At 32.9% G+C, this 20,826-nt stretch overlaps 4 protein-coding genes, 1 long non-coding RNA gene and 1 pseudogene across 6 annotated transcripts; 3 read left to right on the top strand and 3 right to left on the bottom strand.

Annotated features, from left to right (window-relative positions):
- Positions 1-3,966: 3,966 nt before the first annotated feature.
- On the top strand, positions 3,967-5,623 carry LOC104790303 (nudix hydrolase 13, mitochondrial-like). Its single transcript, XM_010516026.3, has 6 exons — positions 3,967-4,306; positions 4,394-4,477; positions 4,644-4,767; positions 4,852-4,935; positions 5,041-5,196; positions 5,283-5,623. The coding sequence occupies exons 2-6, from the start codon at positions 4,407-4,409 to the stop codon at positions 5,463-5,465; spliced, it is 618 nt and encodes a 205-aa protein (XP_010514328.1). The 5' UTR covers positions 3,967-4,306; positions 4,394-4,406; the 3' UTR covers positions 5,466-5,623.
- A 329-nt stretch (positions 5,624-5,952) lies between these two features.
- Positions 5,953-8,866, bottom strand: LOC104790301 (DNA cross-link repair protein SNM1). Its single transcript, XM_010516021.3, has 10 exons — positions 8,021-8,866; positions 7,733-7,913; positions 7,403-7,642; positions 7,166-7,310; positions 6,950-7,084; positions 6,784-6,850; positions 6,629-6,706; positions 6,479-6,531; positions 6,281-6,390; positions 5,953-6,194 (listed from the first exon to the last, which is right to left on the bottom strand). The coding sequence occupies exons 1-9, from the start codon at positions 8,475-8,477 to the stop codon at positions 6,292-6,294; spliced, it is 1,455 nt and encodes a 484-aa protein (XP_010514323.2). The 5' UTR covers positions 8,478-8,866; the 3' UTR covers positions 5,953-6,194; positions 6,281-6,291.
- On the top strand, positions 8,854-11,945 carry LOC109124653 (putative magnesium transporter NIPA8). Its single transcript, XM_010516022.3, has 13 exons — positions 8,854-9,048; positions 9,233-9,434; positions 9,521-9,602; positions 9,691-9,752; positions 9,862-9,947; positions 10,042-10,115; positions 10,195-10,297; positions 10,382-10,510; positions 10,587-10,686; positions 10,780-10,899; positions 11,042-11,205; positions 11,289-11,382; positions 11,470-11,945. Exons 2-13 carry the CDS (start codon positions 9,342-9,344, stop codon positions 11,683-11,685), a joined length of 1,323 nt encoding a protein of 440 aa, XP_010514324.1. The 5' UTR covers positions 8,854-9,048; positions 9,233-9,341; the 3' UTR covers positions 11,686-11,945.
- Positions 11,946-12,337: 392 nt separating this feature from the next.
- On the top strand, positions 12,338-12,960 carry LOC104790298 (LOB domain-containing protein 24-like). The gene is made up of 2 exons (XM_010516019.2): positions 12,338-12,564; positions 12,696-12,960. Exons 1-2 carry the CDS (start codon positions 12,412-12,414, stop codon positions 12,903-12,905), a joined length of 363 nt encoding a protein of 120 aa, XP_010514321.1. The 5' UTR covers positions 12,338-12,411; the 3' UTR covers positions 12,906-12,960.
- Positions 12,961-13,089: 129 nt separating this feature from the next.
- On the bottom strand, positions 13,090-14,792 carry LOC104790299 (pentatricopeptide repeat-containing protein At3g26630, chloroplastic pseudogene; annotated as a pseudogene). The gene has a single exon (XR_015560359.1). The product of XR_015560359.1 is annotated as a pentatricopeptide repeat-containing protein At3g26630, chloroplastic pseudogene (transcript).
- A 4,397-nt stretch (positions 14,793-19,189) lies between these two features.
- Positions 19,190-20,350, bottom strand: LOC109133467 (uncharacterized). Its single transcript, XR_002038594.2, has 2 exons — positions 20,257-20,350; positions 19,190-19,539 (listed from the first exon to the last, which is right to left on the bottom strand). It is a non-coding gene; the product is annotated as an uncharacterized LOC109133467 (long non-coding RNA).
- Between the last annotated feature and the right edge of the window lie 476 nt (positions 20,351-20,826).

Here is a 20,826-nt window from a genome sequence, read left to right as displayed (position 1 = left end):
ATATATACACATATAAGTATGTATGTTCAGACAATTTAAATATATTTAATTAACATTAGTTGCAAAAAATAAAACAATATAGTTTTTATATTAAGTCAAATTAATTACAAAAATGTAAAATAGTTCATATACTAAGTCAAATTATGTATATAACTGAACATAAGGAGATAGAAATTTGATAATTTTCATAATGCTTCATATATCCAAAAACAATAAAAAAAAATATTAATCAAATTCATAATTTGGTTTGTAGTAGTACTCTGCATCATAATTAGAAAGATATTGAATGAAATTTTGTACATACCCTTATCACATAAGAACCTATGAGTTTGTTTGATAGATTCACAATGTTTTTGATGTTCCTGTAAAATAAAATAAAAATATTTCATATTGGATAAAAGAACATGAATTACCATTGAATTCATATATAAACAAAAAATCATAAATAAAAACTTCAGAAAAGCATAGAAAAGTTGGAATGAAACCATTGAATTCCAAATGTATTGCCTTATATAGTGAGGAATGGGTGTTCGATTTTTAGGGTTAGTCAGTTAATTTTTTCTAGAAAAATCTGTTTTGGTTTGTAGAGAGTTTTAATTGATTTCCTAATAATTATATAAATATATTTAGAATATTAATAGTAATTTCGGATTTTAAGGTAATTACTTAAACTAACTTATTGAATATGTAACTGATCTTGTATTAATATTCAATATAGTCATATAAGGAAATATTTTTTAGTGATTAACGATATTTCTGTTTTCGAAATCAATTATAATACTAACAGTTAGGTGAAAAGTTGCTATAGTATATTTGGCAAATATATGATATCTTTATAACTAATTTATATTTTAGGATTTTGTTTGTTTAGCATATAAATTAATGAGATTTCCGATGGATGACTAAAATTTTGGAACAATTTGGTAATCAGATATTATTCTATAATAATTTTCTAAAATTGAAGCGTCATTTGATTTACTAATAATATTTATTTTGTTAGTTTTCTGAATTATAATATTTTAAAACTTTTTAAAAGCTCATAACTTTTAAAAGTTTCAGTATTAATAATAATTTAAACTTTAAATTTTTTTGAAATATTCAAATAAAAAATCGTATTAAACACACTATATATAGAGTTTTCAAATTTGGAGGCCTGGTTTGAACATTTGTAAAAAAATTATAACTGATGTGGGATATTTTTTTTCTTCGCGATAGAGTAAGATTGAGATCTCTATTCTTTGCGAAATCAATATCTTAAGTTTACGGAATATTTTTGTAAGTTGGTATAACAAATAATGTTGATATGACTTTATGTTCTTGCTGATTGTTAGAATCATAGAAAATTGAAAGTTAAAAATGAAGGATTCTAAGAGATTGTTTAGAAAGTTTTTTAAAATTTTGATGATTTGTTTTTTCTAATCTTGTAAAATCTTTCTATTTGATGAAAGAGTTTTCATGACTTTTGTTATGAAGGAAATGATATAAAATCCTAAACCATTAACATAAAATTTGAATTCATTAACAATCCACAACCAATAACACCAAATTTTTAAAGAGTTTTTAAAAGTCTTGATTGAATAACAACATATTTTACCTAACTTTTAAAGTCATTAAAATTCTTTCTAAATCCTAAATCAATACCTCCCCCTTAGATTTTATTGTTAAGCTTTTAATAAATGCAAATTTTATACGATGAATCTAAAATAATTACTTAACTTTATATGTTTCCTAAATTTCATGACTGAACAATATTTTCGAAATTAGTATGCCATATGTAGAATATTTTGTTAAGATTTATGGAAGCAGTTAATGATAATTTTATTTAATGGAATAATCGGTAGGAATCGTTTGTGAGAAATTTATTGATGTTTTACATTTATGATTTTTATTTATTGAAGTTTCCTTTTTTTTTGATAACCCAATGACCCATTTAATTCGTCGCGGGTTTATTTTTATCCGTATCCGTTTCTTTAATTTCAGGTTATTTTCACTTAATTGACCCGATTGTCTATTTTGTACTTCTTTTTTACTTATATAATAGGGATGCAAAGAAATTGTATTGCAAGATTGAGTGTGTGAACTCTAAATCCGTTTTTTTTTTTTTTAAATATTTTGAATATAGCTTAAAATTTTACATATTTAACTTATATTCGCGTTAATGCACGGACCTAATCTAGTATATATATATATATATATATATATATATATCTCAATAAAAAAATTATTGTATTTAGAAGTGAACAAAATTTATCATTCATGTCTCCTACATCTTTTGATATGTATGATTAAATCTTTTGACTTTTCCTTATTTGATAATTGGATAATTATCAATAATATTACCACATTCTTTGTAATTTTTATTGTGTATTTTTTCTTACTCATAAGATAAAGTCACCCTTGAACAAAATCAGAGCATTTTTTTATCACAAGTCACCAACCATATATCCGACTTTCAAATTGTTTTCCGTTGGCATTGGTTCAATGTATCTACATTCACGAAATTTCATTATAAGTAATATCATGATTCAATCCTTCACGTCCGTTTTGGAAGGTTAAATATATCGATTTCCAATTTTTTCATAGATTAAAAAAACTCTAGCAACATATACTGTAATTTTTCTTTGGTGCTCTAAGTAGTAAGTAACACTTTATCTATTACACTAGGAGTTTAATATTTCTTTATTTTTTTCTACACAAATTTGATTAAAAATGCATAATTCAATTGTTCATGCATATTACTTATTATACTTCTCTTTCTCAAAGATGCTGGCATCTCCTTTGTATTTAGAGAAATTCCCATAAGTTGTAACCTTACGCAGAAAAAACAGCAGATCTATCTTCTTGAGAGATTGAGTGATGTTATCAAATATAGTCTACACCTGATTTATACTCTCTAAAGGACTGGTATCAATTTCCCAAAATATTATTACTCCGTAATCCATGTCTAAGGAATCCCGATAATCCATCATATAAGCGGCATCAGAGGTATCTATATCAACCTTAAAGAAACAAAAAAACGAAAAAGAAAAAGAAACATTAATATAGACTAGTTTTAGTGACAAATCAATCATATAAAATAAATATTCCTAAAAAAACACCAACTATTTAATATTTGCCAGAAAAAAACAGGAATTTTTTTTTGTTGTTAGAAAAATACAAAGACTATTTTTTAGTTGATAAAAAGTACACCAACTATTATCTTTTTCCAATTTTTTCTCCTCTCCGTTACGACCGTTAACGAAAATACATGAACTTTTTTTCTTTGCATGAAAAATACATAATTTTCCATTTCTTATTTTTCCATTAACAATATTAGAGATCATAAGTCATAATTTTCTATGCTCTCTTAAACTTCATACAAATATGAAGTTTACAATACTATTTAGGATAACTAAATTCAAGAACAAAAATACACAATTAGATTAATCAACAATTAAACTCTAAAATTTCATGATCTCCATCTTTGGATTGACAGACAGTCAATTATATATATCAGAACATGTCGTTGGTACTAGTTCCTTTGGCTCCAAGTAAGTTAATTTAACATCCATGATGTTCTTTCTATTCATTTGGCTCCATTCCCGGCACATTTATGTTTCCTTTTGGTAGGCTAAAATGTATGCCATCAAGAAGGTTCTTCAAGACAAGCGGTACAAGAACAGGGAACTACAAATAATGAAGATGCTAGACCATCCCAATGTCGTTGCTTTAAAGCCTAGCTTCTTCTCAAGAACTGACAATGAAGAGGTTTATTTGAATCTTGTACTTGAATTTGTGCCTCAGACTGTCAATCGTGTTGCAAGAAGTTACACTAGGACGAATCAGCTGATGCCACTAATATACGTTAAACCTATCAGGTAAATATTTTCTGGATTTGAAATATTCTATTATTTTTTTTTTTTTGTAGATTTTCCGTTTTTTTTTTTTTTTTTTTAATAGAAAAAGGTGAAAAAGAACGAGTGGTTTATATTAGTTAATAAAAGAATTGAATGCTCTCTTTCGTCAGCTGCTCTCTCTCTTAAATTTGTCACCGGAAAAAGCTCATTTTTCTCCTTCTTCCCATATGGCTAACAAACCAAAACCGTTCCTTCCTTTTTTCATTTCTCTTAGTTTTTTTTTTTGTTTTTGTTTCCGGTTGTGTTTTTCAGCTCCTTGGTTCTTCAGTTCTGGGTTAAGATAAAATCGTAAAAATTGAATCTTTATTGAACAAAGATGATTCGCCATGGAAGCAAAAGCTATGATGACACCAATAAATAGATAAAGACAGGATTTTTTTTCACAGCTTAGGGACCTCTGCATTTTCCCTGTAAGTGGTTCTTCTTCTTCTTCTTCGATCTTACAGAGAAATTTGTGTTTTTTTTTTTTTTTGTTAATTTGGTGTTGACTCTTTCAGGTTTTATAAAGAAATGTCGAATCTTTCAGCAAGAACAGGACGAGACCATCAACGTTATGACAACAACTTCCGTCTTGTTTCTGGGTACTTAAATCCTTTTCTCTCACCTTTTCACTTTCATGCGGGGTTGACCTTAATTTATGCTTTGTGATGTGATGTGATGCGGTGTGTCTGGTTTGTTCAATTCAATTTCAATAATGGAAATCTAAAAAGACCATAATAATTCATGTGTTGAATGTGATGATGACAGATGCATTCCATATAGGCTGGTGAAAGATGAAGAGGAGGAGGACTCAACAAGTGTTGACTTTGGAAACAAGCTTGAAGTTCTCATGGTTTCATCTCCTAATCGTCACGATCTTGTTTTCCCAAAGGTTTTTTGATCCTTAATATCTTGATTTTGAAACGATATGCAAAAGTGTTATTGTTTGAATCTTATACTCGCGTTATTTGTTCAGGGAGGGTGGGAAGATGATGAGACTCTTCTTGAAGCTGCATCTCGTGAAGCCATGGAAGAAGCAGGAGTTAAAGGAATACTAAGAGTTAGTTTCCCTGTCTTGTCTCAACACACAGACTTTATCGATAGCTTCGAGAAAGCTTCTTGTATATAGATTTAGATTGAGTCTGTCTTTTGGTGTGTTATTTAGGAAGATCCATTAGGTGTTTGGGAATTTAGAAGCAAGAGTAGCAGCATGGAAGCTGATTGCTGCTTAGCTGGTGGATGCAAAGGTTATATGTTTGCGTTAGAAGTGAAGGAAGAACTCGCGACATGGCCAGAGCAAGAAAACCGCGAGAGGAGATGGGTACAATAGCGCAAAAATGTTGCTTCTGTTTGTGTCATATTACATTGTCATATACTGATAAGGGGGTTGTTTGTAAAAATGTACAGTTGAATGTTAAAGAAGCCTTGGAGCTGTGTCGGTATGAGTGGATGCAGAGCGCGCTTGAAGAGTTTCTAAGAGTAATGGCAGAAGAAGGAAGCACAAAGGAAGACTTTCTTGATATTTCCAGCATTTCGAATAGAGGAGGAGAGCGTCAAATTGATCCTCAGTACTGCTCAGTAGTTAATTAGTTTCGTTTCTTTAGGCTTATCAAACTTCTCAATTGTAATATATTATTGAAAGCTTCTTCTGTAAACAAAGTTAAGACATGATGAGAAGCAAATGGTTTAAGACCCTGTGACTTGAATGTGTTTCTCAAAAGTAAAAAGACAAACAGAGATTATATTAACTCATAGGATCCGTTGGTTTGATATCTCTGACTGAAACAACCAAACACATAAGGACAAAAGATTTTGAAACAGTAATCTCATAGGCCAATGCATGTGAGACTAGGAACCCTTGCTTGGACAGGATTGGTCCAGTTCCCAGTGATGCAACTAAATGGTTTGAATGTGACTAAAACAGGAATCACGAAGTATCATCGGAGTTTTTGCAATGACGATAATAGTAGTTCACCATCTCCAGATACTGAATCCCCCTCGATTTGGTTATCTTATTCTTTCTTTGCATTAACTCTACTCATTGCTTGTCGTGTCAAATGACCAATTCATCATGATGTTGATGCTAATCCTTCTTCTAGGTACAGATAACTAAATGTAGAATATAGACAATATTGTTTCTTTGGACTCTTTTCTAGTTCTCTTATCATAACTACAAGAACTTAGCCACATGATGATATACTAGATCCATACAAGAGAATAACCAAGAATAAACCTCTGGATCAAAGAATATCCAAGATCTTACAGAATCATCAAGCATCCCTTGAAAGCTTTAATGATCAACATATCAGGATTCATAAACTGCAAAAAAGGGGGAAGTATTACAGATAGAATGACCAAAAGATATTGTTTTTCGTACCAATAGAAAGCAAAAATCATCCATCAACCTGGAGGAGTCTCAGCGTCTGAGCCATTCCTTGAAACATGATTGCATTTTCTCGCGATTTTCAGCATTTGCATTGTTCACTGTCGGAATAATCTTATCTGGCCTTAAAAACTGCGTAACAGTGGAATCAGTTAATGCTAAAAGATGTGTAAAACTTATCGAGGACAGACAAGAAAATAACAACATTCTTGGTACACACCTGAACAAACTCACGAAGTTCTGTGAAGCTTGAATGCTCACTATATGGAACCCCTAGAAAGATACATAACTACAGAGTCAGACAAATTGGCCTCCCACGAGTCATGATGATACCTAGAGGAGCTATGTGCATTACTAAAATCAAACTCACCGTAAATGGTGATTTTTCCCCTTGAAGTTGGTTTTATTAGATCAAGATGTTCGCCTATTTTCTCGGAGTAAGTCCAACCTGAAAACACACATTACTATTTGAACCAATCGTTTAAACAAAAAAACCTTTAAAAAAAGGAAAGGCAAAAAATTCACCTGTGGGCCTAAATGCCAAAACTGCTCCATACTGTTCTCTATAGTTCTTCAAGTGTTCATCGAGCCTCTTCAGAAATTATTAGAATAGAGATAAGATCATGAGAGGTTGACATGGAAACTATATAGAATAATACTTGATATAAGCATATTGGTTTTAGAGAAATACTTCAACTTTCAATGATGACATAGGCAAAACATGAAGACATGTGGTTTTCCCATCTGTACAAAGATTCTTAGAAATATCATCCCAACCAAATGATTGCAGGATCCGTCTTCTTGAAGCATTTGCATATATCTTAACCTGAAATCCCCACAACGTTAGAACATGGAAGTCCATAAAAGATGACTTAAAAGAAAAGAGAATTTCTCCAGGAATTTATACCCCAAGAGCTTTGGAAATAGCAAGATAAACACATTCTTTTCCAATGCTATAAGAACCAACCACAATCAGAGTCTTCGGTTGCTTCCTGAGGAAATCCTTTGTGATTCTCACAACATAACTTAAGACATCTTCTTTAGAGGGGAACCTAAACATAAAAAGGATGGATCAAACATTTACGAGCATGCTCCCTCAAATCCATCATGAGTTCTTCTATTATTCAAAAATTCTTGCTCTCACTTGTATCTCGGATTGCAATACGTTGTATCCAAATACAGAACATGAACTCGTTGGTTATAGAGGAGAGGATGAGTTTGCATCTGTTTCGAAGCCCTGAAATCTCCGGTATGCAGATAACACGTTCCATCTATGAGACGAAAGTGAATAAGAGCAGCACCAGGGCAATGATTAGCTTCAATCAAAGTGACTTTGATTCCATTAATACTGTATTCAACGTCTAGCTCCAATGGATGAATAAACCTACACACAGAATTCACCACACTGAAAACTCAACACACAGTTTGTAGGAAGTCCTTATAGAGACATATATAGCATTAGCAAAGTGCTTACGAAGGATTGACAGAGAGACTAAGTCTAAGAAGACGACTAGTGAGAGAGGAGCAGTAAATAGGACCATGAGACCAAGCTTTAGAGAGACCAATGTAATGATCAGCATGAAAATGAGTAAGGAAATAAGCAGAGCATCCTTGAACACAACCATATCGAAACGCATCCACAGTGAACGGTGTTCCTACATAAATTTCACGAAATTGGCAAAGAGAGAAAACGACTAAGGGATATGAATGCGAAGAAGAAGAAGAAGAAGAAGAAGAAGAAGAAGAAGAAGAAGAGGAAGACCTGGCAGTTTCTTGTAAAAAGGACATGGTCTAGGCGAGTCATTGCTAAACAAAGAGTCTCTACGCCTCTTTCCAAGACTAGTATTCGTCTTTTTCGCTGAAGTAGAAGCAGGTGAAGTGAAAGGAGAAGGCTTTTGTAAACCCCAAATCTGAAACAAGTCAGTTTGTTTCATCTTCTTCGTTGTATCAGGAGAACTCTCTTGTAAACCCCAAATCTGAAACAAGTTCGATTGTTTCATCTTCTTCTTCTTCTCAGAAGAAACAACGACCTCTTCATCTTCTTCTTTCACCAAACAAGACCAATCAGAACCAGCCTTATAGAAATCAGACGCAAAACCCTCTTCGTCTTTAACATCGTCTTCGCAGAACACAAAACCCTCTTCTCCTTCTTCTTCATTTACACCGTCGTTGAAACGAGAACCAAACCAGTCGTCGTCCTCTTCATCAGAAGCCTCCATTTTTTTTTTCTCTCTCCTATGAAACTAAAAGGTACAAAAGAGTCAATTTTGACCCGCACCCGCCAAAGGTCGCTTCTTTTTGGCCATTGAGTGTGTCTCTCAACAAGAGGAGAGAGAGAGAGTAAAAATGGTAAAAAGCCCAAAACAAAACGTGAGGAGCAGCAAGAAGACAGATTTAAACACAAAAGGGCCCAACCACTAACGTCATTTTTGTATGATCAAAATCGCGTAGTCGTGGTCGTCGTCTTCTTCGTTGTTCAAACCCGTCACCGTCGTTTGGAAGCTTTATCGGCACAATTGGGTCTTCCTTACGAAAAAATCAAAACTTTTTTTTAGAATTTTCAATTTTTGGGGGAAAGATCCAATTTTTATTCTTCTTCCTTTTAGTCGACGCCATTTTGGTTTGCTAAAGCTTAAATCTCATTTTCATAAAAAAGGAAAAAAAAAAAAATAGTTAATTTTTTTGTTTTCTTTGTTGGGAGAGGAGGAGGACTTGTAAGTAAATCTGCATCTTCTGTTAGAATCGATCTGGATCTGAAGCTCCTCTCTATCATCGGTCTCTTCTTCGCAGGTTTTGCCTCCTTTTTCTCTTCTCTATGCTAATCTCCGTAAACCCTTGTTTCAGTTTTGATCTCTGTTTCAATTAGATTCAACGATTGTCCCATTGCCTTATCAAAGCTGCAAGCTTTGTGTGTTTGAAAATCACCATCAAAATAGCCCCCTTCTTAGGTTTCTGCTTCTTCTTCTCTTTGTAGGTTTTGAAGGCTAAGATTCATTCATATGAGGAGGGCCTGAGCTAGTTGATTCTTTCAAGTTTACAGCTTTAGATGATCTCTAATTGAGCAAGTCTGTATTAAAAAAATCATGGGAGAATGGGTCATCGGAGCTTTCATCAACATTTTTGGAAGTGTTGCTATTAATTTCGGCACAAACCTTCTCAAATTGGGACATAATGAGGTCTGCATTTGCCTCAGCCACCCACTGTTTGATTGCATTTTAATCTCGTGAAGCTTATATAGACTTTTTGTGTTTTAATCTATCAGAGAGAAAGGTTAGCTCTACAAGATAATGGCGGAGGGAAGATGCCATTAAAGCCAATTATACATTTTCAGACATGGAGAGTTGGTATGCTCTCTGGTCTTGAGACCTTTTTTCCCCCCTTTGGTGTTTATATGAAGCTAGTTCTGAGTCCAATGTTGTTGGAAACTTACAGGGATCCTAGTCTTTCTTCTTGGGAATTGCCTCAATTTCATTTCGTTTGGTTATGCTGCTCAGGTAAAATTGATTTTGTTTGGCACTGCCTACTTGCGTGATTTGTATGATTTCATTGATTGCGTTATGGTTTCTATTCCGTTTCCTTACCTTGACGCACTCTCTTTTGCAGTCTCTTCTAGCAGCTCTTGGATCCATTCAATTTGTATCCAACATAGCATTTGCTTATGTTGTATTGAACAAAATGGTGACTGTCAAGTATGCAAACAACCTCACTGCAATTCTTTTAACATGCATAACCGATTTACTAAGTCTCTGCTCTGCTAATATTTTTGGTATGCCTTGGTCACAAAGTACTCGTTGCTACAGCCTTTATAGTTCTTGGAAACGTTTTCCTTGTAGCTTTTGGTAATCACCAGTCACCAGGTAGCCATTCTTGAACAGATAGGTTTTGGTCTATCGTTTTTTCACAAAGCGTGACCTAATGTATGTCTTCTGTGCTTAGTTTTCACACCCGAACAGTTGGCAGAGAAATATAGCAATGTAACGTTCTTGGTCTACTGTGGGATTTTGATTATTATAGTAGTCGTGCACCATTTCCTCTATAGGTGAGTCTTGCATTTGAATTGTAGCCTTGCACTATTTTTCAACTATCTGCCCTCTTGTGTGATCAGTTTAATCGAAATATTCAGGAAGGGAGAAGTTTTAATTTCTATGCCTGGACAAGAAATTAGCTCGTATTGGAAGATGCTGCTTCCTTTCTCATATGCTGTGGTCTCGGGTGCTATAGGATCATGTTCGGTTTTATTTGCCAAGTCACTGTGAGTTTGCAAATCTACTGAGCTTTACTTGAAAATCCGATAGTTTCAGGTGCTAAATTTGAGTTTCATTTTCCAGCTCAAACTTGCTGAGATTGGCCATGTCTAGTAGCTATCAATTGCACAGCTGGTTCACATACTCTATGCTTCTTTTATTTCTTAGTACAGCCGGATTCTGGGTAAAAGCCATAATCTACTGAAATTGTTTTGGTGTGCCGTTGAGACGATAAAGTTACTGAAGTTTTAACGTCTTTCCTGTGTTTGTGTTGCAGATGACAAGATTGAATGAAGGATTGTCTCTGTATGATGCAATTCTCATAGTTCCTATGTTTCAGATTGCTTGGACTTTCTTCTCCATCTGTACAGGATTCATCTACTTTCAAGAGTTTCAGGTTCATCTATTATATAAATTGTGATGCTTTTCCTCTCTTTTCTTTAACTTTGGGCTAAAACGGATCTAGATGATTACTTTGATCAAGTTGTCACAGAATGGTGTGGGTTTAGGCTTAGATAATTTTCTTCTTCCTTAAACAGGTTTTTGATGCGCTAAGAACAACAATGTTCATATTAGGAATGATGTGTGTATTCTTAGGCATTTCTTTACTAGCACCTGATGATACAAGAGGCAACGAGACAAAAGATAGTTCATCATCTCTCGACTCTATCGTGTCCTCGAGCCTACCAACAGAAGAGGACAGGTAAGCATTGCATTCTTGTTAGGTCCCTAAGTCAGAAGTTTTTCATGTTTTAGCTACTAACTATTTTTGATCTTTAATAACAGGTTGATTCCACAATCATCTGAAGATGGACATAGCAAAGACACAAGAGTACATGGAATGTATATGAAAGCAGCTGATCTAATTGCCAAGACAAAGGTACCCACAAGCGAAAGTATCATTACTTGTGAGCTTTACCAGCATTACTAAAACAAAAACGACTCTTTTACTTCATTGTCTTTGCAGACTGCTTGTTTAGCAGCATTGGGCTTTGGCGAAGACTCTATAAATGCATCTGCGATTCTAGTGATGCCAATGGTATCTTCGAAGATTACAGGGTTTAGAGGAAATGGACTCGAACGGGCTAAGATTTTGTCCATGAGAGGATCAGGATGGAGCAAACTAGCCATGGAAGAAGAAGGAACAAGAATGCTTGAAAAGACCGTCTCTTCAAAGGCTTAAGTAGGTAGTGAAAACAGAAAGCTATGAGACAGAATCTCAGGTGCTTTTCTTCTGTTATCATATATGGCTTTAGTAGCAAAATCTGTTTTTAGGAAACCATCCCACGATTGTGTATTCTTGCAAGAACCCAAATTGTATTACATAACATCTCTGTATATTCATTTTTTTTGTTTGACACCTGTGAAATGTGTTTCATAAAGCACAGAATGTAAACAAGTTTGAATCGAGTTTATTACTATTACAAATCCATATTTTGAGAATCACATTGTGAACATCCCCTCTTGCTCTCCACCATGACTAACGTCTTAACAACCTCTTATCACCGGTCTGAAAATGAGTAGTCATCATCGAAAAACTTTTATATGATACCTGCAATACTGTTTCATTAATTCGAGAGGACGGAAGCGGAAGCGGAAGCGGAACTATTGAACAAAAGGAGCGAGACAGTTAGTGCAATTCATTCTCTTGAGTCTTGAGGAGAAGAACGACACAACATTAATGTTTCCTTAACAGTACTGTAATATCATCAACGGTAATATTAGTCTAATTAATCACTTAGAGAAATCAACATTAATAGTGTTACCTTAAGTAAATGTCCTCAACATTCAGAAACTGGAAAGTAGCCGTTGGAATAATTGGAAAAGAGAGGAAATGAAAAGTGATACAAATAGCCAAATCCTTTGTCTAGATCTCACAATCTTTGTGTTCTTTCTGAGAAGATCTGTGATGAATCCAAAAAGATGTGCTGCCTGCAAATATCTGAGAAGAAGATGTCCAAAAGATTGCATTTTCGCACCTTACTTCCCTCCAAACGATCCTGCAAAATTTGCATGTATCCACAGAATCTATGGTGCTGGAAATGTTTCCAAAATGCTTCAGGTATATATATCTATTACAATATTTTTTTGTGTATCTTCTCTAAAATCATATTTAAGATCACGTACGTACGTTTATGCATATCTATATAAGCGTATTCATGTTGGATTTTTTGGTGATCTTTTTGACAACAGCAACTTCCTGATCAGACGAGAGCTGAAGCAGTGGAGTCTTTGTGCTTTGAAGCAAAATGCAGAGTAGATGATCCTGTTTATGGATGTGTTGGCATTATTCATTTACTGCAAACTCAAGTTCAGAATGCTCAGAATGAATTAGCCAAAACTCAAGCTGAGGTTGCTGTTGCTCAAACCAGACTTAGCCAAACCCAAAATTCTGACTTCTGAGTTTATGTAATATCTCTCAGTTTCATCAATAATTTCTGAATAATATTTCTTTTTGCATCTCTGTTTCTCTTTTATTCAATGATGCTGATCCTCTTGAAGTTCCACTAACATTGATATATCATACTCATAATCATAAGGCCATTAGCTACGTTAACGCGTTAAATCCAAGTAACACAGACATGAATTGCGCTCAATAAAAATCGAATCGAATTTACAATTTTCACTGCTTGAGCAAATCTAAACTCCATTCCTTTTACAGTTGTACATGACATTACACTACTTTTGCGGGAGCTTTTCTTGTATAGTTTACAAAGATGATCAATGAATCTGTTTAATAGAGGAAAAAATATATATGTAAAGAGACACTGAACCTTCAAAATCGGCCTGTATCCCACTTGGAGAACATAATTTGATGCTGGCTCGGACTTTCGTGTCTTTCATTCACTTGATCCATGTAATCATCACCAAATGAAGTATTGTGGTTTGGATCAGAATCCATAGATTCAACCAAGTCTGAAACTTCATAAACTTCGAGGGCTTTCTCCAACAGTTGGATCATACAAGCATTATGTTCCCGAATAGGTGAGATACCGTAAACTTGGATCATCCATGTGAAGTACTTCAAACCATCCTTTACATTACCTGTATTAGCACAAGCGGATAAGACACCAACGAAAGTGATAGCATCTGGCTCTACGCTCGCTTCTTCTTCCATATCTTGAAACAGAGACAAAGCCTCTTCTCCACATCCATGTACACCCAAACTAGTAATCATCGAGTTCCAAGTCGCTAAACTCTTACTCTGCATCACATCAAAGACTTTCCTAGCGTCCTGCAAGCTTCCACATTTGCTATACATATCGATCAAAGCAGTTCCAAGGAAACAATCAACCACAAAACCGTTTTTGTGAGCATAGTCATGAACCCATCTTCCCATAGACAAGCTCCCAAGCTGAGTAGAAGCTTGCAACAAATTAACAATCGTATACTCATTAGGCTTAACATGATCATCATCCTGCATTCTCCTAAAGAGCTTAAACGCCTCATCAGGTCTACGGTTCTTAACATAAGCAGTGATCATTGCAGTCCATGAAACAACGTTTCTCCTTGGCATCTGATTGAATACAATCTCAGCTGAATCCAACTGAGAATTGGAGACAAGACCATAAAGCATAGTAGTCCATGAAACAATACTTCTCCCAGGCATTTTATCAAACACCTTACGTCCACAATCTGGTTTCCCAAATTTAAAGTAAAGATCCATGAGAGTGTTCTGGAAGAAGACATCATTAAAAAACCCAGCTTTGATAGCTAAACCATGGAGTTGGGTACCTAAACGAAGAGACGAAGAAGAAGCGAGACAAGCTTTGATAACAAAAGGGAAAGTGAATTTATCAAAGTGAGAGTGATGATGAGTGAGCATAAGGATAAAGAGAAGAAGAGCTTCACGAGGCTTATGATTAAGAGAGAGAGAACGTATCATAAGGTTCCAAGTAAAGGTAGAAGGAGACTGAAGTTGGTTGAAGACGAGAGAAGCGTATTGGGTTTCTCCGAATGAAGAAGAAACACTTATAAGCTGACGAACTAGTAACTGATCGTTTGTGAGATTGTGTTTGATGACTCTGGTGTGGATTTGTTTCAATTGAGAGAAACTTGAACAGGTTCGGAGAAAGTAAGAAGCTTCGAGAGATCGGAATTGTGGAGGAGAAGACGGCGACGGAGCCGCCATCGATTAAACGAGTACGTACGTAACCCCCAAATCCTCACATTCAATCTCTTCCTCGATCGTGTGTGGATGATGATGAAGCTTCTTGGAGTGGACATATAAACCGAACCGAACTATATTTTCACCCATATACTCACGTTTTAGATCTACACTTAATGAAATTTCTCAAACCAATAATAATATTTAGACATCTTATAGAGTTTAATTATTTTTTTATTATATATAATGTTTATTCTTAAGATAAAATTTCCTTACCATAATAATATAAAATTTGGCAAATGGTAAGTCCTTAATGCACAAGACACCATCACACCAAGGATCGAGTCTCGCTCCCTATGAATGTAGGGATTTGGTTAATAGGTCAGCATGTTGTGACCAAATGGTTGACAAAAAATTAAAATAATATAAAGTTTAATTTTTTACTTTTATTTTTTTCTGAGTTACCATAATCTTTTCACGGCTTTTTTCAACACTTTTCAAGTTTTAATATAACTAGGTTTTGAACCCACGCTACGCATGGGTTTATTTGATATATTTTGGTTAAAATTATATATAATTGATGACATTTATGAAATATTATCTTGTAGAAAATTTTAAATTACTATTAATAAGGCAAAACTTTTTTTTAGATACACAATTTTTAAAAATTTTAAAAATCAGTTGTGATAAAATTAAATATGATCAAACGAATCATAAATTTAACTGGACATCGAGGCGAGGCGGATCAAACATTCGAACTGGTGACAATGCATATACTAATGATCTCACCCTTTGATAATGATCTCAAAAGTTGCAAAGTTTCGATCCAACAATTGTGTTTCTTCGTTGCACCCCCAACTTTCCATGTTGGCATCCGTTAGTTTTACACCTATTTGTTTTACAAATATAAATTGCAATGTTTTGATCCAACAATTGTGTTTCTTCGTCGTACCCCTAGATTTCAATGTTTGCACTTGCTAGTTTTCATACATTTTTGCTTCACACTTCTTTATTTTCACATCTCTTTGTTTTTTTATATATACAGATTTTTATGAACTTTGAAAAGAGTTTTTGTTCTTTGAGTATTATATTATTAATGATCTCACCATTTGTTAATGATCTCAAAAGTTGCAAAGTTTCGATCCAACAATTGTGTTTCTTCGTCACATCTCCAACTTTTCATGTTAACACCCGTAAGTTTTTACACCTCTTTGTTTTACACCTCTTTGCTTATATAAAGTTGCAATGTTTTGATCTAACAATTGTGTTTCTTCGTTGTATCCCTAGCTCTCAATGTTTGCAGTTGTTAGTTTCACACCTTTTTGCTTCACACATTTTTGTTCTCACACCTTTTTTTTTTTAATGTATATATAGATTTTTATGGACTTTGAAAAGAGTTTTTGTTCTTTAAGTATTGTTTCACACCTCCAAGTTTTAAAAATTATGAGTATTATTTTCTTTAAATTTATTAATCAACATGATTCACTCATCTTCATTTAAATTTGGATTGTTTTATTTATTGATTCTTTCATCTAACTTTTGTTTGGTAAAGTTTTCCATTTATACCTTCATCGATAATTTCTTCCAAGTATTAATCTAGGTAATTGATTGTGATTTCTGTTTTTTCATAGATTTATATGTTTATATATTATAGCAAACTCACTTTTAGGGGTCAATTTAAATATAACAGATGAGATTGTTTTTATTATCTCATCTAACTGTTTAGATTTGTTAATGATTGTAAAAGTTGCAATATTTTGATCCAGATTGTGTTTCTTCGTCGTACTCCCAGCTTTCAATGTTCACATTTTTTTGTTAATTTTTGCACATTTTTGTTTCACATCTCTTTGTTTATATATATATATATATATATATATATATTTTATTTTATTTTTGTGGACCTTGAAAAAAGTTTTTGTTCTTTGAGTATTGTTAAACACCTTCAAATTTAAAAATTCTGACTATTATTTTCTTTCAATTTGTTAATCAACATTGATTTACTCATCTTTGTTAAAAAACTTTGGATTTTTTTTATTGATTCATTCATCGAACTTTTGTTTGTTGTCGTTTTCCATCTAACCTGTATTGATCATCTCTTCCAAGAATTTATTTATTTAATTAATTGTGATTTCTATTTTTTTTTATAGATTTATCTTTTTAGTCAATTTTGTTGATTGCAGCTATGAGCTCTTTCTCCCTAATTATCTTATTATTTTGAATAAATTTCGATAGGATAATGATTTAAAATTTGTTTTCTGTGAATATTTTTCAAAATTGATTATCTGAGTATGATTCAATAAACCTAGATTTATATATCTTTAACATTATTATTGTCACTGAATCTATTTTTCATTTTTATATATACAATAAATTTTTTATTTAACTAATTTGGTTGATTCATCTTAGTCATTATTTATGACTTTTATATTATACAGTTAAAGAAATACCATAAAGTTTTCACTTGAAATGTAAAATTAACAATGTTAGTCATTTCAAGTTTTCATTTTTCGGTACGGTAACGCAAGGGCCGACATCCTAGTTATATTCAATATTTAATTGTCATTTTTAAGAAATATCAAAACAAAGCAAATACTCAACATTTCAATGCAATCCATATTTGATAGTGCACAAGCCCTTAATCATGAAACGTATGTAAGGCATGCTCGGGAAGAGGATCGGCCAACACAAATCAGCAAATGAATTAACGACTATGCAACATTGTTTTTCGATCTCATGAAACCGCCTGTTATTTTATTGAAACATCCATGTGGTGCGTTTTTAATCTTTTTCCAACAGTCGTCAGGATGCATCGGTTGAGCATTCGAACAAGACAAGGCCATCAACAGAACAACAACCATGAGCAAAGGAGTTGTCTTCATTGTCTTAGATGCAATTTTCTTTATCCAATTATTAAATAATTTAGTTTGTATCACTTAATGTTAATGATGCCTCATTTTTATAGGGGGTTCTTTACAATATTATGGCTAGATATTGATCAACTCAAACTGGTAAAATTTTTAATACATTTCACCTAGTTAAAACAAAAAAGAGCAAAAATCAATGTAACATTAATTGCTACTCAATTTCAAGATTATTTCTCTTGTATAAGATAACTAATGCTTTGAACCAAAATTTACTTTGATTACTTGATTATCTCTCTTGTATACGATAATTAAGTGCTTTAAATATAATTATTAAATCACTTAATTAATCAAAAATATAAATGAATTTAGTTTGTATCACTTATATAATGTCTGGTTTTTGTAGGGGTTTCTTTACGATAATATGGCTAGATATTGATTAACTCGAATTGGTAATTTTCAATACATTTTACCTAGTTACAAAAAAAGAGATCATAAATCAATGCAACATAGTAATTACTACTCAATTTCAAGATTATTTGTTTACCCTAATCTAAAATCTTAAAATTATATGGTATGATTTTCTACTCAAAAAAACAAAATGACCTAATTTAAGTAATAATGTTTTAAGTTTTGCTCTGATACCAACTGATAGAGAGCGGAAGCTTAATTAACGGACGAGAACGCTAGATTTCCAGGAGAACTCGGATTCACGAACGGATCTTTCTTAGAACGTCGTAACTTGACGAAGAAGCAATAAGAATAGAGCCAAGATCGGGAACGATATCGACGTGGTTTTGCAAGTCCTCCTTGCAGGGCTTGAACACAAACTCTTAGGGATGAGAATCCTCCTCTCTAGGCTTTTGACAAAGTTTTCTTAAAACTCTTTTATTCAATAATCCATAATTACAGACTAATGAGACTCAGGTCTCTTTAAATAAGAAAACGAAAACCCTAGTCTAAATATTTAACGACAAAATTATGGTTTTAAAAACCCATGAACCTAAGGCCCATTAACATGAGTTAAACAAACAACAAAGTGGTTGAGGTGGTGATCAACGACGTGAAGATGCGCTGCATCACTAATTGTTCTAGATTTTGTAGTTTACCACTTTATAAACGTACGGCTAAATCCTAGGGACACATAGCAAACTTTAACGAGGCTCGAATTTTTGAAGTTAAAAAAACCAAAGCAAATTTGATAATGAAGAACGCTTCTTTTAAGCTCTCACTCTTGGTTTTCATTTTGGTCATCATATCTAGTAAATTTTTCTTTATTTTGCCTTTTCTTTTGTCAGCAGGTGCATTGAAAAGATGTTTTTGTTTTGTACAAGTGATAGAAACAAAAGTACATTTTTAAGTATTGGTTATTAGTATTTTTGTTTTTAGATGAAGAGTTTAACCTTTAAAGCCATTTTTTTTATGCAAATGATGGATGAGAAGATCTTGGAGCACAAGCAAGACATCTAACCGAAGTTGATGCTTGAACGAAGCAATTCACAATATATGAGACAGCAAAGAGTGTGATATTTGAACGAAGCAGTGTGAACGTGTGGACGCAATCCTTGGCTGTGAAGGGGTGAGAAGAAAACACTATTTTCAATGGTAAGATCAATTTTCTTTTTATCTAAACCCGTTAGATTTAGCAGACCTTTAAAAATGGATTTGCTATTTTATATATATATATATATATATATATATATATATATATATATATATATATCCCTTCCGATCGTTACATTTTGACTATGAAAATATAGAATTAAGTCCATTGGGTAAGGACGAGGACAACCTCAAGTGGAACCTTCTTAGGACAGACAAGTCCATATGCCACAACAGATAATATATTTCCAAGTTGTAAGGACATTAACGGTCCATATTTTTCTGATAAATAATTTGAACATCGAGCGGTGAGGTTCCGACCCTAACTTGTGCAAGTTGCCAATTACAGGAAGTCTTGGTGGTCCAGGAGGTAGATTCTTCTTTGTTATTCTCGTGTTCTTTGCAATGAGTATAGATGCAATGAACACGAACGTAACTACGATATACCACAAACTCATTTTGCTTTCTACAAAAACGGATAGTTTATGTAAGGGAATGTGAAGTCGAATCATTTCTACTTGGTTCAGTTTATTGGATAATATTAAGAGAAATAGAAATAACATGTTAAGTGGATGGAAATATAGAGCTGCGCAAACTACGACCGCCAAATAATTACTTTGCCGTATGGTTACTTAAGAAGAACTATATACTTTTTCATATGACCAAATGAAGTTTTTAGAAGAGTTTTTTTTTTTTTTTTTTTTTTTTTTTTTTTTTTTTTTTTGTGCATCCGGCCAGAAGAGTTTTAACCTTTTCGTTTTTAAGTATATCTTTAAAGAAAAATTGAATCGGGGTTTTTAGTTTAGTTAAAAAACTTTGATTAGTAACATGTGTTAACCAAATTGAGTTGCATTAATATTACGATTTGATCTAACTTGCTGTTGACCATTTACTTGAAATAATAAATAATCAAAAAAAAAAATTGTAACAAAGTATAATAAACATAATTACCCATTTATTTACAATCTCATGATTTTAAAATCAATTCCTATATTTTTCATCTCAAATATAAATAAAAGATAATAAATAGCTTTTTCAAAAAAATTAGTATGATCACAAAAAATTAAGACAATAAAACATGGATAACTTCTACACTCTAAAATTCAGTATTGTAGAGTAGAGTGTCTTCTACAATACTGAAACATCTACATAATAAATATAAGGTGGAAGGCTGGAAGCTTACCTGAAGTATAATAACACTTTGTGCCGAAGATTTCAGAAAGAGGGAGAGGGAGATGGAGAGATGATAGTGTGTGATAATCTTATATAAGCGTACGTCCACGAGAATATATAATTATTTTTTAATTTGCAACAATGCTAAAAATGCCAAAAAAAAAAAAAAAAAAAAAATCTTCTCAAACGAATAATGCTAAAAAAAATCAATATGAGGTATATCAAAAGCGAGGGGTCGTCCAACGTTCAAATTGTGGAACATAACATTAGTATAAATAAAACTAAATAATTATTGCATGTCTGCGATATACAACTAATCAAATTTTATAATTAACAACGAAAATCCAGTTATACAATCTTAAACACTAAAACAAAAGAAGCAAAATTAACAAATAAATACACTTTTTTAAAATTTATTTATTTTTGTTGTAAAAATATTGTTCCGCAGATTAAAATCTAGTAGTTATTAAAAATAAAAACAGTTCATATGTATAAATGTTTTTTCTTTTGGTTATAAAATCTATACTATAAAAATTGGCTAACTTTCTCTCAGTTTGCCACATCAGCACCTAACAGTGTG

This window comes from Camelina sativa, chromosome 6 (assembly GCF_030686135.1).
Source record: "Camelina sativa cultivar CO46 ecotype springtype chromosome 6, ASM3068613v1".
Classification (NCBI taxonomy): domain Eukaryota; kingdom Viridiplantae; phylum Streptophyta; class Magnoliopsida; order Brassicales; family Brassicaceae; genus Camelina; species Camelina sativa.
The sequence above is the reverse complement of the archived record's forward strand: the minus strand, read 5'-3'. Positions and strand labels throughout refer to the sequence as shown.

Bases quoted from the DNA above. Each gene is read 5' to 3' on its own strand.
- LOC104790303 (XM_010516026.3), top strand. From the start codon at position 4,407: ATGTCGAATCTTTCAGCAAGAACAGGACGAGACCATCAACGTTATGAC. The intron at 4,478-4,643 runs GTACTTAAATCC...TGATGATGACAG, and splicing joins AACTTCCGTCTTGTTTCTGG to ATGCATTCCATATAGGCTGG. The intron at 4,936-5,040 runs GTTAGTTTCCCT...TGTGTTATTTAG, and splicing joins GAGTTAAAGGAATACTAAGA to GAAGATCCATTAGGTGTTTG.
- LOC104790301 (XM_010516021.3), bottom strand. From the start codon at position 8,477: ATGGAGGCTTCTGATGAAGAGGACGACGACTGGTTTGGTTCTCGTTTC. The intron at 6,851-6,949 runs GTATTTCTCTAA...TAATTTCTGAAG, and splicing joins TGTCATCATTGAAAGTTGAA to AGGCTCGATGAACACTTGAA. The intron at 6,532-6,628 runs GTGAGTTTGATT...GTATCTTTCTAG, and splicing joins GGGAAAAATCACCATTTACG to GGGTTCCATATAGTGAGCAT.
- LOC109124653 (XM_010516022.3), top strand. From the start codon at position 9,342: ATGGGAGAATGGGTCATCGGAGCTTTCATCAACATTTTTGGAAGTGTT. The intron at 9,603-9,690 runs GTATGCTCTCTG...GGAAACTTACAG, and splicing joins TTTTCAGACATGGAGAGTTG to GGATCCTAGTCTTTCTTCTT. The intron at 11,206-11,288 runs GTAAGCATTGCA...CTTTAATAACAG, and splicing joins CTACCAACAGAAGAGGACAG to GTTGATTCCACAATCATCTG.
- LOC104790298 (XM_010516019.2), top strand. From the start codon at position 12,412: ATGAATCCAAAAAGATGTGCTGCCTGCAAATATCTGAGAAGAAGATGT. The intron at 12,565-12,695 runs GTATATATATCT...TTTTGACAACAG, and splicing joins ATGTTTCCAAAATGCTTCAG to CAACTTCCTGATCAGACGAG.